Source organism: Saccopteryx bilineata, chromosome X (genome assembly GCF_036850765.1).
Source record: "Saccopteryx bilineata isolate mSacBil1 chromosome X, mSacBil1_pri_phased_curated, whole genome shotgun sequence".
Lineage (NCBI taxonomy): Eukaryota > Metazoa > Chordata > Mammalia > Chiroptera > Emballonuridae > Saccopteryx > Saccopteryx bilineata.
In genome coordinates this window covers 86,082,349-86,094,731 of record NC_089502.1, presented here as the reverse complement: position 1 = coordinate 86,094,731, position 12,383 = coordinate 86,082,349, and the positions used below count along the sequence as shown (strand labels likewise).

Genomic DNA, 12,383 nt, shown 5'->3' with positions numbered 1-12,383 from the left:
AATAAAAAAATAATAAAAGAAGAAATGTTTCCATGAAGGAAAGTGATAGAGAAAGTAATTTCAGAATTGATGTAAGGGGCGTTAGCAAGCTGAGATTAATGGTAGAAGAGCTTTCAGTAGCAGGTGATGGAGGTTAGTCCTTTGAGTGGTGAAGTGATAAAAGTTAATACTATTTAATGGGAGCTAATGAAAAGAAGGCCTCAGCAAAAATGATGGAGGAAAGCTATTCATTAAGGAAAGAAAAGCCTTTGTGTGAAGATTTAGTAGTTTGTGAAAAGGGTTTAGGGAAAGAATATCTTTCAGAAAAGACTGATAACAAGTAAAGAGAATGAAACAAACTACTAATCAAAACCTCCTAAGAAATATCCTGAAGTAGATGGCTTTACTGGAGACTTCTACCAAGTATTTAAAGAAGAATTAACACTAATTCTCAAACTCTTCTAAAAAGCAAAAGAAGCGGGAACACTACTTAATGCATTATATCAGGGGTCCCCAAACTACTGCCCGTGGGCCACATGCGGCCCCCTGAGGCCATTTATCCAGCCCCCGCTGCACTTCTGGAAGGGGCACCTCTTTCATTGGTGGTCAGTGAGAGGAGCATAGTTCCCAATGAAATACTGGTCAGTTTGTTGATTTAAATTTACTTGTTCTTTATTTTAAATATTGTATTTGTTCCCGTTTTGGTTTTTTACTTTAAAATAAGATATGTGCAGTGTGCATAGGGATTTGTTCATAGTTTTTTTTTATATTCCGGCCCTCCACCGGTCTGAGGGACAGTGAACTGGCCCTCTGTTTAAAAAGTTTGGGGACCCCTGCATTATATGATGCCACCACTAATTATCCTGATACCAAAGCCAAAGACACACAGGAAAAGAAATCTACAAGTCAATATCATGTATCAGTATAAACACAAAATGCCTCAACAAGAAACTATCAAACCAAATGCAACAGCATATTAAAACTAGTATAAGCCCTGGCCAGTTGGCTCAGCGGTAGAGCGTCGGCCTAGAGTGCGGAGGACCCGGGTTCGATTCCCGGCCTGGGCACACACAGGAGAAGCGCCCATTTGCTTCTCCACCCCTCCGCCGCACTTTCCTCTCTGTCTCTCTCTTCCCCTCCCGCAGCCAAGGCTCCATTGGAGCAAAGATGGCCCGGGCGCTGGGCATGGCTCTGTGGCCTCTGCCCCAGGCGCTACAGTGGCTCTGGTCGCAACATGGCGACACCCAGGATGGGCAGAGCATCGCCCCCTGGTGGGCAGAGCATCGCCCCTGGTAGGCGTGCCGGGTGGATCCCGGTCGGGCGCATGCGGGAGTCTGTCTGACTGTCTCTCCCCGTTTCTAGCTTCAGAAAAAATGAAAAATAAAATAAAATAAAATAAAAAAATAAAACGAGTATACACACTGGCCAAGGGATGGGGGTTATCACACAAATTCAAGAGTGGTTCAACATAGAAAATCAATCTAATATACCACATTAATAGAATGAAGGATATTTACACAATCATCTCAATTGATGCAGAAAATGCAGTTGACAAAATCCAACACCTTTCATAATGAATATTACCCAGTAAACTATGAATATAAAGTAAGTTCCTCAATATGATAAATATCACTTATGAAAAATAAATAGCTAACATCATAATCAATAGTAAAGACAGAGCTTAGGTATTTCGTCCTGATGGGTGTTTGCTGGTTTCTGTTCTGCAAGAGCTACATTTAATACCAGTCTTTGCAGATGACATTTATCATGATGTCCACTAATCAAATTGATAGTCATTGGATCTAGTTTCAAAGAGTAATATAGAAAGTATATTCAAGTAGAATCTGCAGGTGTTTCATGATTATTTCTTGTATTACATTTTTCATCATTCTTGAGTTGAAGGCTATTTATGAAACACACCAGGAGCCAGAGGAAATCACCATTACCCATGTAGAAGAATTATCAGAGTATTTCATTGACAAATATCAAATTGATGCCTAAGTTAACAGAGAAACTAACAGATACCACTTCAGTATGATCTTATATTAAACCTGGACATTTTGGGCCTTTGGACCTTTTTAAGGTCTCTTGAGTATTTTTAAACAGAAATAAATTCTGGTTTTAAAAACTTAAGAAAAAAAGACAGAGCTTTACCCTTAAGATCAGGAACAAGACAAGGATGCTCACTTTTCCTGCTATTATTCAACATTATACTAGAAGTTCTAGCCAAAGCAATTAGGACATAAAAAGAAATAAAAGATCCAAAATGTAAAGGAAAATGTAAAACTATCTCTATTCACAGATAACATGATTCTACATATGGAATATTCAAAAAAGTCCACAACAAAAATTTCTAGAGCTAATAAACAAATTCAGCAAAGTTATAGGGTACAAGCTCAGTGTGCAAAAATTATTGTGCTTCTATACATTAGCAAGGAAAAAATACAAAAAGAAAGTTAAGTAAATAATTTCATTTACAATAGCATCCAAGTGAACAAAATATCTAAGAATAAATTTAACTAAGGATGTTAAGACTTGTACGCTGAAAACTACAAAACATTGCTTAAATAAAGAAATAAATAAACAGTAATACATCTCATATTCGCGATTAGAAGCCTTAATATTGTTAAGATGGAAATACTGTTCAAAGTGATCAACAGATTCAAAGCAATTCCCATCAAAATTCCATTGGCCCTTTAAATGAAAAATCTGATTTCCAAATACATATGTAATTGCAAGAGGTCTTAAATACTCAAAATTGACTGCTTACAAAAATTAGAGGATATTTCAAAATGAATATGAAGTAATAAAATGTCGCCTATTTTTTGTGAGGAGTGTAGTATAAATAAAGAACAAAATTGTAAGACTCACATGTCCCAATTTATGAACTTGCTAAAAAACTACAGTAATGAAAAGAGCTTTGTACTGATGTATGGATAGACATATAGACCAGCAGAATACAGTTTGGGGATAATCCGTTGCCTGGAAATGGGGGAGGGGACCACATTATAAAAAACTGTGATTTTCATTTGGAGTGATAAAAGTATTTTGGAATTAGATAGAGGTGGTGGCTGCACAATACTTAAATATAATATATTCCACCAAATTATCAACTGTAAAAGGGTTGATTTTGTATTCCGTAAATTTCACTTCAATTTTTCTAAAATGACAGGAGGTGAAGGAGGGAGGTCAGTGTTTGGTGAGTGAAATTGAGAACAGAAAGGCTTTCTGAGGGGAGCCGAGGGAAGACGGTGGTTCTGAAGGGAGGCTGAAAGATAGAGATGCCTGTAGGGCAAAAGGGGGGAAGGGCAGGCTCATGGATGGCTCTAGTGGGGTGCCTGCACACCGCTGCCCAGGTGGCACCCCACACGGCCCAGGGAAGACACTTACCAAAACCCAGGTAGTGGCACAGCAGCATCACTGCACAGATGGTGAGCAGCAACAGAACCAAACGACTGTGGGCCCACATCTTCACCAGAGACTGTTGCCCCTCAGCTCTGTGGCCGCGCAAGGACGCCTGCCAGCTGGGCTGAGGCGTGGCAGCCATGATGGGATGGCGCCCAAGACCGCTGCTGCCGCTAAGGTCTGATCCCACGACAGGGTTCTCCTCAGCATAAAACTCCTCACGTCTGATCAGCCTTATGGGTGCCCCTCTGGAATCCCTGGTCTCCGACCCGGTCCTCCTTCTCACCCATCTCCCATCGGAAGGCATGGCTCCCTTCTGACTAGCTGAGAGGATGCCTTGTTGGTCAGCCCTTCACCCAGAAGCCCCTGGGTACTGACGCATGCGTGGAACACGCTGGGCAGCACGTGCTGTCCCTCATCCCCAGGTCCCGCCCCTTTTTAACCTAGGGCAGGATATCTTGTGCGTCCTTACCCACTCAAGGCCTGACTTTCCTTGTGCTTGTTAATTTTTGTTGAATTAATGGGGCCTGGGGTCTGCTCCAGGATCATGGCTGTTTGTCACAGATCAACAAAATGGCCTCAGTGGAATACAGACTCCAACCTTGACTGCTAATTCCTACTCAGATTCAATCCTATGATAGGCACTGTAGCATCGATAGACACTACAGTTGCTCATTACAGTATCCATTAGTCAAATATGTCTATATAAATGTAAATTTTAACTAATAAAAATTCCACATAGTTAAGAAATAAGTTTCCACCCTGGCCAGATAGGTAGGTTGGTTGGAGCATCCTTCTGAAGCACAGAAGTTGTGGGTTTGATCCCCATTCAGGGCACATACAAGAATGTCTCTCTTTCTCTCTTAACTTTTCTCTCTTGCTAAAATCAATAAATAAAAATAAGCCCTGGCCGGTTGGCTCAGGGGTAGAGTGTCAGCCTAGCGTGCGGAGGACCCGGGTTCGATTCCTGGCCAGGGCACACAGGAGAAGCGCCCATTTGCTTCTCCACCCCTCCAGCGCGCCTTCCTCTCTGTCTCTCTCTTCCCCTCCCGCAGCCAAGGCTCCATTGGAGCAAAGATGGCCCGGGCGCTGGGGATGGCTCTGTGGCCTCTGCCTCAGGCGCTAGAGTGGCTCTGGTCACAACATGGCAACGCCCAGGATGGGTAGAGCATCGCCCCCTGGTGGGCAGAGCGTCGCCCCATGGTGGGCGTGCTGGGTGGATCCCGGTCGGGCGCATGAGGGAGTCTGTCTGACTGTCTCTCCCTGTTTCCAGCTTCAGAAAAATGAAAAAAAAATAATAAGTTCCTCAGTTACAGTAGCCATATATTACATACTCAATAAGGAGATGTGTGTGTATGTGTGTGTATACATATCATCATGACCACGTTGGACAGTGAGAATATGAAGCATTTCCATCATGGCAGAAAGTTGTGATGGCAGTACTGTACATGCACGGTAACTATATTAAATAAGGTAGATATTCAATAGATTGTTACACTGTAGTAGGATCTTTTAAGTGGGACAAAATGGTTTTTGCCTTCAAAGAAATTAAAGTTGAGTTACAAATTAGTGAAACAATAGGAAACATGAAAAGAAAGAATATGGGAGGAATACTAAACAGTGATGTAAAACAGTGGTCCCCAACCCCCAGGCCGCGGACCGTTACTGGTCCGTGGGCCATTTGGTACTGGTCTGCAGAGAAAGAATAAATAACTTACATTATTTCCATTTTACTTATATTTAAGACTGAACGATGTTTTATTTATTTATTTATTTATTTATTTATTTATTTATTTATTTTGCATTTTTCTGAAGCTGGAAACAGGGAGAGACAGTCAGACAGACTCCCGTATGCGCCCGACCGGGATCCACCCGGCACGCCCACCATGGGGCGACGCTTTGCCCACCAGGGGGCGATGCTCTGCCCATCCTGGGCGTCGCCATGTTGCGACCAGAGCCACTCTAGCGCCTGAGACAGAGGCCACAGAGCCATCCCCAGCACCCGGGCCATCTTTGCTCCAATGGAGCCTCGGCTGCGGGAGGGGAAGAGAGAGACAGAGAGGAAGGCGCGGCGGAGGGGTGGAGAAGCAAATGGGCGCTTCTCCTGTGTGCCCTGGCCGGGAATCGAACCCGGGTCCTCCGCACGCTAGGCCGACGCTCTACCACTGAGCCAACCGGCCAGGGCCCGATGTTTTATTTTTAAAAAATGACCAGATTCCCTCTGTTACATCGTTTAAGACTCACTCTTGATGCTTGTCTCAGTCATGTGATACATTTATCTGTCCCACCCTAAAGGCCGGTCTGTGAAAATGTTTTCTGACATTAAACTGGTCCGTGGCCCAATAAAGGTTGGGGACCACTGAGTGGAACACTTAGATTTTTTCCCATTTGCCAATGATGAATTCAATGACATTAAATTCCTTCCTACTGCTGGGTCTCAGTGCTGCCTGTGTAAGATGTGACATCTTAAGACAAGCGGTGCAGGCCACCAGCCACAAAAACTAAGTACATCCAGTACATGGCTGGAGGAAAAAAAAAAAGATAAACAACTGTTAGAAATGTAGCAATATTTTCCACAGAACTCTATGTACCCAACATCAAGGAAGCCCTACCCTAGAGACTTAGCTAAGAACAAGGTCAGCTAATCGCACCTCTCCTGCCCTTGTAAACGTTGCTTGCTTGCTCAGCCTAGATAGCCACCCTATAAAAAGGAGCCGTATTAGAAACTCAGGGCTGCAGTGTTCCCTTGTGTGGGTTGCCTGCAGTCCCTGCGCAGGTTTGCAATGAAACTTATAAAATTCACTTTGGGTTTGCTGTGGTCTGTCTCCTGGGATGTAACATGAGATAAGAGATTAAGAACTGTCCCTAAGTCCCCTTCTTGCTTTAAAATTTGATCCTTGAGCACAATCCCATTAAGTTGCTTGGTTTGGGCATGCCTACAAAAGGACCATGTAGGTGATGCTGGCATATTTGTTAGCTTACTTCATTCGAGTTTTCAAGGGATGTGAAAACTAACCCTCTCAACAACATGCCCATCCTTACTCTGGCTTTACAAATGGCTTTCTACTAATTTTAATCTTTTTGTCTTTCCAATGTTAATAGGTATTCCACAAGGGGAAGAATAATTCTTGAAATTTAGTACACTCCACCCCACCCCATGCTCACATACAGGAGCAATTCATAATGCTCTTTAGTTTATTAAAGGATCTGACAAAAAAAGAAACTGCTTTTTTTATCCATATATTTTATCCATATATATATATATAACTTGTTTGTTTTTTTTGCCACAACTTTTCTCAAACTAATTTGAGCAGAAGAAGATGATTGTCTCACAAAGCACTATTTAACAGCTTCTTAAAACTGCTACTTGGAACACTGAAGTATCTGAGATTTTATTCTATTTGTGAGTTACAATGTAGCCTGCCATAGTTCCATAGATGCTGGCAGATGTAAAATTATTGTGTTTGAGAAAAAGGACAAAAGCTCTCTTGAGATATGCAGAAACTCAAGGGACACATGAACAATTGCTATCCAACAGCAACCTTGGGAAATGATTGGATGACTGGGTACTGTGCAGCTACCCTGAGAGAAAGGGGATTAAGCTAGAGCACACAGGTTAGGAACTCAACTCTTGACCACCTCATGGGTTGCGTTCTCTGAACCAGGGGTCAACAAACTTTTTACACAGGGGGCCAGTTCACTGTCCCTCAGATCATTGGAGGGCTGGACTATAAAAAAAAACTATGAACAAATCCCTATGCACACTGCATATATCTTATTTTAAAGTAAAAAAACAAAACAGGAACAAATACAATATATAAAATAAAGAACAAGTAAATTTGAATCAACAAACTGACCAGTATTTCAATGAGAACTATGCTCCTCTCACTGACCACCAATAAAAGAGGCGCCCCTTCCGGAAATGCAGCAAAACCAGATAAATGGCCTCAGAGGGCCGCATGTGCCCTGCAGGCCGTAGTTTGGGGACCCTTGCTCTAAACCTTCATTTCCCTTTCTGCAAATTATAGGCTGTAGAGAGCCTGATAGTGAAGATTCCTTCCAGTTCTGACGTGCTATGTACTTGACTGAAGCATCTGTGTTTGCTGTAAAGGCAAGGCCTGGCAGTTCTACAACAGTGCAATACTCCTGAGCAATCCATATCATACCACTAGAAACAGAGGCGGATTTAATGGCGAGTGCACCAGGTGCACACCCTGGGCCCCACAAAAACCCCAACTTCTGAAAGGCCCCACAAAACCCCACCTTCACACTTTTTTTCTAATGTAAGGGACCCAATATTTTCTTCTGCACCCGGGGCCTCAACCGACCTTAATCCGCCTCTGACTAGAAGCCAGAATTCTCACAAGAACTCAGGAGGACAAAATCTCTAAGATCATACCTGAGCTCTCTCTGTTTTATACAACAGTATAGTAGCTGAAGTTTAGCTTCCTGCTGATTAACCCTTTCAGAGGTTACCCCTGCCCTGGAAACCCTCCTTCCACTTCCAGATGAAGAGGTCAGTAAAATATTTAGACGGATTTATTACTCCAGACCACGGTTTCAATGCTTGTAGACAACCTTCTCTCTTTTGGAGTTCACATTATCTGATCACACCATCTGCTTCAGTTTTGGATTTCAAGGGCCTACTAAAATCCAGAAAATTCTATCCTCTACTTTCATATTTTAGCATCTGAATCTCTGGCTTCTCTTTCATCACAACTCTTGGTCATTACCTTTTGAATAAAACTGGCTACGTAGCTCTTTCACCTTTCAATTTTCAAATTCCAAAACCACTAAAGTATTTATCCTCCTCAAAACTCTTTACAACATTTGAAAATAGTAATATTCCTCTTCCCAAAAGAAAGCTATGTGTCCCTACAGGACTCTAAGCTCTAAAGAGCAGAGATCTTATTTGTCTTGTTTATTGCTGTACAGTGGCACCTTGAGATACAAACAGACCAACATACAAATTTTTTAAGATACGAGCTGCGACTCGATCCATATTTTTGTTTGATATCCAAGCGAAATTCTGAGATACGAGTCATGATTTGGGAAGCTGCCGCTAGTTAGCGCGTTTGCGCACGAGTTCAGTATCGGCAGTTTGATATGTGTAGGAGTTGACTGACTTACGAGCTCTGTTACAGAATGAATTAAATTCGTATCTCCCCTGGCCGGATGGCTCAATGGTAGAGCGTCGACCTGGCGTGCAGGAGTCTCAGGTTCAATTCCCAGCCAGGGCACACAGGAGAAGCGTCCATCTGCTTCTCCATCCCTCACCCTCTCCTTCCCCTCTGTCTCTCTCTTCCCCTCCTGCAGCCAAGGCTCCATTGGAGCAAAGTTGGCCCGGGCGCTGAGGATGGCTCTATGGCCTCTGCCTCAGGTACTAGAATGCCTCTGGTTGCAACAGAGCGACACCCCAGATGGGCAGAGCATCGCCCCCTGGTGGGCATGCCAGGTGGATCCTGGTTGGGCGCATGCGGGAGTCTGTCTGACTGCCTCCCCGTTTCCAACTTCAGAAAAATAGAAAAAAATAAAAAATTTGTATCTCAAGGTACCACTGTACTTTTAGTGTCTGAACAGTAAGTGGCACATAGTTTTCTCTGACTAAATATATTTTAATGAATAATTGCTATGACAAAGCAAGATTCTCATATCCTTTTAACTCTCATGCTGTTGGCTAAATGTAAGTATTCCCCAAGATTTAGCCCACTGCTACCTACTCTTTGTGCTCTAGTTTTTCCCCTCTAAGTTATATGTTTATTCTCATTTCTCCCGAGATCATCACTATGACAATGATGATTCCTATGTCAATATATTGCCTCATCCCTGTCCAGTACTCCAAACTGTAGATCAACCGAGCAAGTTTAATGTTCTTGCTTCTAGGAGAACCAGATGAAATAAGTCAGAGATCCTGGGCTCTGGGAACTCCAGTCTAGTGTGAGAAGCAGGCATGTAAAATGCAGTGTGATGAATGGTCTAAAAGACCAAGGTATGAACACAGAACTGTAGGAACAGAAGAAAGGGCAAATAAGTCAATCTACCTAAAATTGTCAGTGAAAGCTACTGAGAAGTGACATTTAATTTGGGCTTTGAAAATTGAATAGAAAATGTCTAGGCAGTTCTATTTTCAGTTTTTTGAGGAACCACCATACTTTCTTCCATAATGGTTGTACTACTTTACATTTCCACCAACAGTGGATGAGGGTTCCTTTTTCTCCACAGCCTCTCCAACATTTGCTATTACCTGTCTTGCTAATAATAGCTAATCGAACAGGTGTGAGGTGGTATCTCATTGCCGTTTTGATTTGCATTTCTCTAATAGCTAAAGAAGATGAGCATCTTTTCATATATCTGTTGGCCATTTGTATTTCTTCCTGGGAGAAGTGTCTGCTCATATCCTCTTCCCATTTTTTTATGGGATTGTTTGTTTGTTTGTTGTTGAGTTTTATGAGTTCTTTGTATATTTTGGATATTAGGCCCTTATCTGAGCTGTTGTTTGAAAATATCATTTCCCATTTAGTTGGCTTTCTGTTTATTTTGTTATCAGTTTCTCTTGCTGAGCAAAAACTTCTTAGTCTGATGTAGTCCCATTCATTAATTTTTGCCTTCACTTCTCTTGCCATTGGAGTCAAATTCATAAAATGCTCTTTAAAACCCAGGTCCATGAGTTGAGTACCTATGTCTTCTTCCAGCAATCCCTCTACTGGGTATATACCCCCAAAACTCAGAAACATTGATACGTAAAGACACATGCAGCCCCATGTTTATTGCAGCATTGTTCACAGTGGCCAGGACATGGAAACAACCAAAAAGCCCGTCAATAGATGACTGGATAAAGAAGATGTGGCACATATACACTATGGAATACTACTCAGCCATAAGAAATGATGACATCGGAACATTTACAGCAAAATGGTGGGATCTTGATAACATGATACGAAGCGAAATAAGTAAATCAGAAAAAACCAGGAACTGCATTATTCCATACGTAGGTGGGACATAAAAGTGAAACTGAGAGACATTGATAAGAGTGTGGTGGTTACGGGGGGGGAGAGGGGAATGGGAGAGGGAAAGGGGGAGGGGGAGGGGCACAGAGAGAACAAGATAGAGGGTGACGGAGGACAATCTGACTCTGGGTGATGGGTATGCAACATGATTGAACGACGAGATACTCTGGACTTGTTATCTTTGAATATATGTATCCTGATTTATTGATGTCACCCCATTAAAAAAATAAAATTATTAAAAAAAAAAAGAAAAAAAAAAGAAAATGTCTAGGCAAAAAAAAAATTTTTTTTTTAATGTTTTCCATGGAGAAGACTTAACAGAAACTTGGAGGAATGAAAAGATATGATAATATGGTATGTTTGAGAATCAAAGATAAATGTTCTGCCACACCTAAAGGTGTGTCCAACACTGATGGTTAGATATTTTCTTCCCAAACCAAAACTTACACCTGACCTCCCTTTCCTTCTGGATGCTTTATCCTTCTCCTGACTATTTCAATTTAAGACCTCTGGGTCATCTTGGATTGTTTATTCCTCATATCCAATTAGATGCCTCTTGATTTTGCTTCAAAATACCTTACAGTTCCTTACTTCTATTCCTAATCCTCACTTCTATTCTTATTTCAACAGTCCTAGCTCAGACCCTATTCCTCCTTTGACCAGAAATTTCCCTAAGTGATCTCACCACCAGTTGGGTCTCACAGTTCTAATCCACTCTCCTCACAGCGATCAAATTAATTTCTCCCACTTAAATATCTCTGCTAGCTCCCTGGTATTCACAGGACAAATGATTGTAATAAATCTACTCCCTTTTGGGAAGCAAGATCTCTCCTTGCACTTTTAGATCTCCACCTCCTGGTTTCCTACATGTCTCATTGCTATTTTCAATTTACTCTGCTGGATTGTCCTCCTCTAGTCCCTCCTCAGGGACTTCTGAACTTACCTCTCTTTCGTTTCTCACTCAACTCTATCTCAGCAAAAGATCATGTGCACTCTAAGAGCTGACTTGCCATTATATCTTGATTATTTACAAAATTACAGTTTAGATCTCTCTTCTGAACCCTACTTAAGCATCTCACAAGTACTTAAAACTGCTCACATCCAAAATTGATGAATACCTACCACAAACCTGCATTTTCTCCACTGTTCTCTGTCTCAATTAGTGGTACTACTTTTTATTCAGTTGGGCAAGTGAGAAATCTGGGAGTCTTCCTTAATGCCTCCATATTCTTCAATACCCATTTATTGAATCAGCACAAGCTTTCTCTTCTACTTCTGAAACTACATGTGGTGGTTAGTTTTATGTGTCAGTTTGGCCAGAATATAGAGTCTAGTCATTCAACTGGACAGTAATCTAAGTGTCACTGTGAAGGCACTTTAGAGTTGTGCTTAACATTATAATCAGTTGAATTTAAGTAGAGGACATCACCCTCAATTATCTAGGTGTGTCTTACCAAATTAGTAGAAAAATGTAAGAGCAAAACTGAAGTTTCCCTGGAGAAGAAATTCTGCTGAAGCTGGTACTGTTAACTTCAACCTGAGTTTTCAGCCCACCAACTTGCCTTATGACTTTTTAACTTACCAGCCCTCACAATTACATAAGCATAAGATTTCTTAAAATAAATATGTATTTATTTATATATCCTACTGGTTTTCTTTCTCGAGAACCCTGGCTGATACACAATGTCTTTATTATATACACTGCTCTCCACTTCCATTGCCTCCTCCTCATTATTTCTGGACTCCTGAAATAGTCTCAACTTGCCCCTTACTTATAGTCTTGCCCATTCCAGTCCATTCACTGCACTGATCACTGCATATTTGTAAAGACATAAACATGATCATGTCATTCTCCTGCTTAATATACTTCAATAGCTGGTAATTACCCTGACAACCTTAATTTTTTCCTTAATAAATGGTTCATGAAGTCCCAGCTGCCTTGCACTTTGCTTACTGCCCTTTCCTTAGCTGTTGCACCTTTCCCTCATTCAT

At 41.7% G+C, this 12,383-nt stretch overlaps 1 protein-coding gene and 1 non-coding gene across 2 annotated transcripts in view; one reads left to right on the top strand and one right to left on the bottom strand.

Moving 5' to 3' along the window:
• FMR1NB (FMR1 neighbor) overlaps positions 1–3,691 on the bottom strand; it is a 32,036-nt gene extending 28,345 nt beyond the window's left edge. Inside the window, exon 1 of the mRNA XM_066250492.1 lies at positions 3,370–3,691. Coding sequence (XP_066106589.1) covers positions 3,370–3,691 — 322 coding nt within the window. The remainder of the gene's footprint in view (positions 1–3,369) is intronic.
• TRNAS-AGA (transfer RNA serine (anticodon AGA)) lies at positions 971–1,046 on the top strand. The gene has a single exon. It is a non-coding gene; the product is annotated as a tRNA-Ser (tRNA).
• Positions 3,692–12,383: the final 8,692 nt, after the last annotated feature.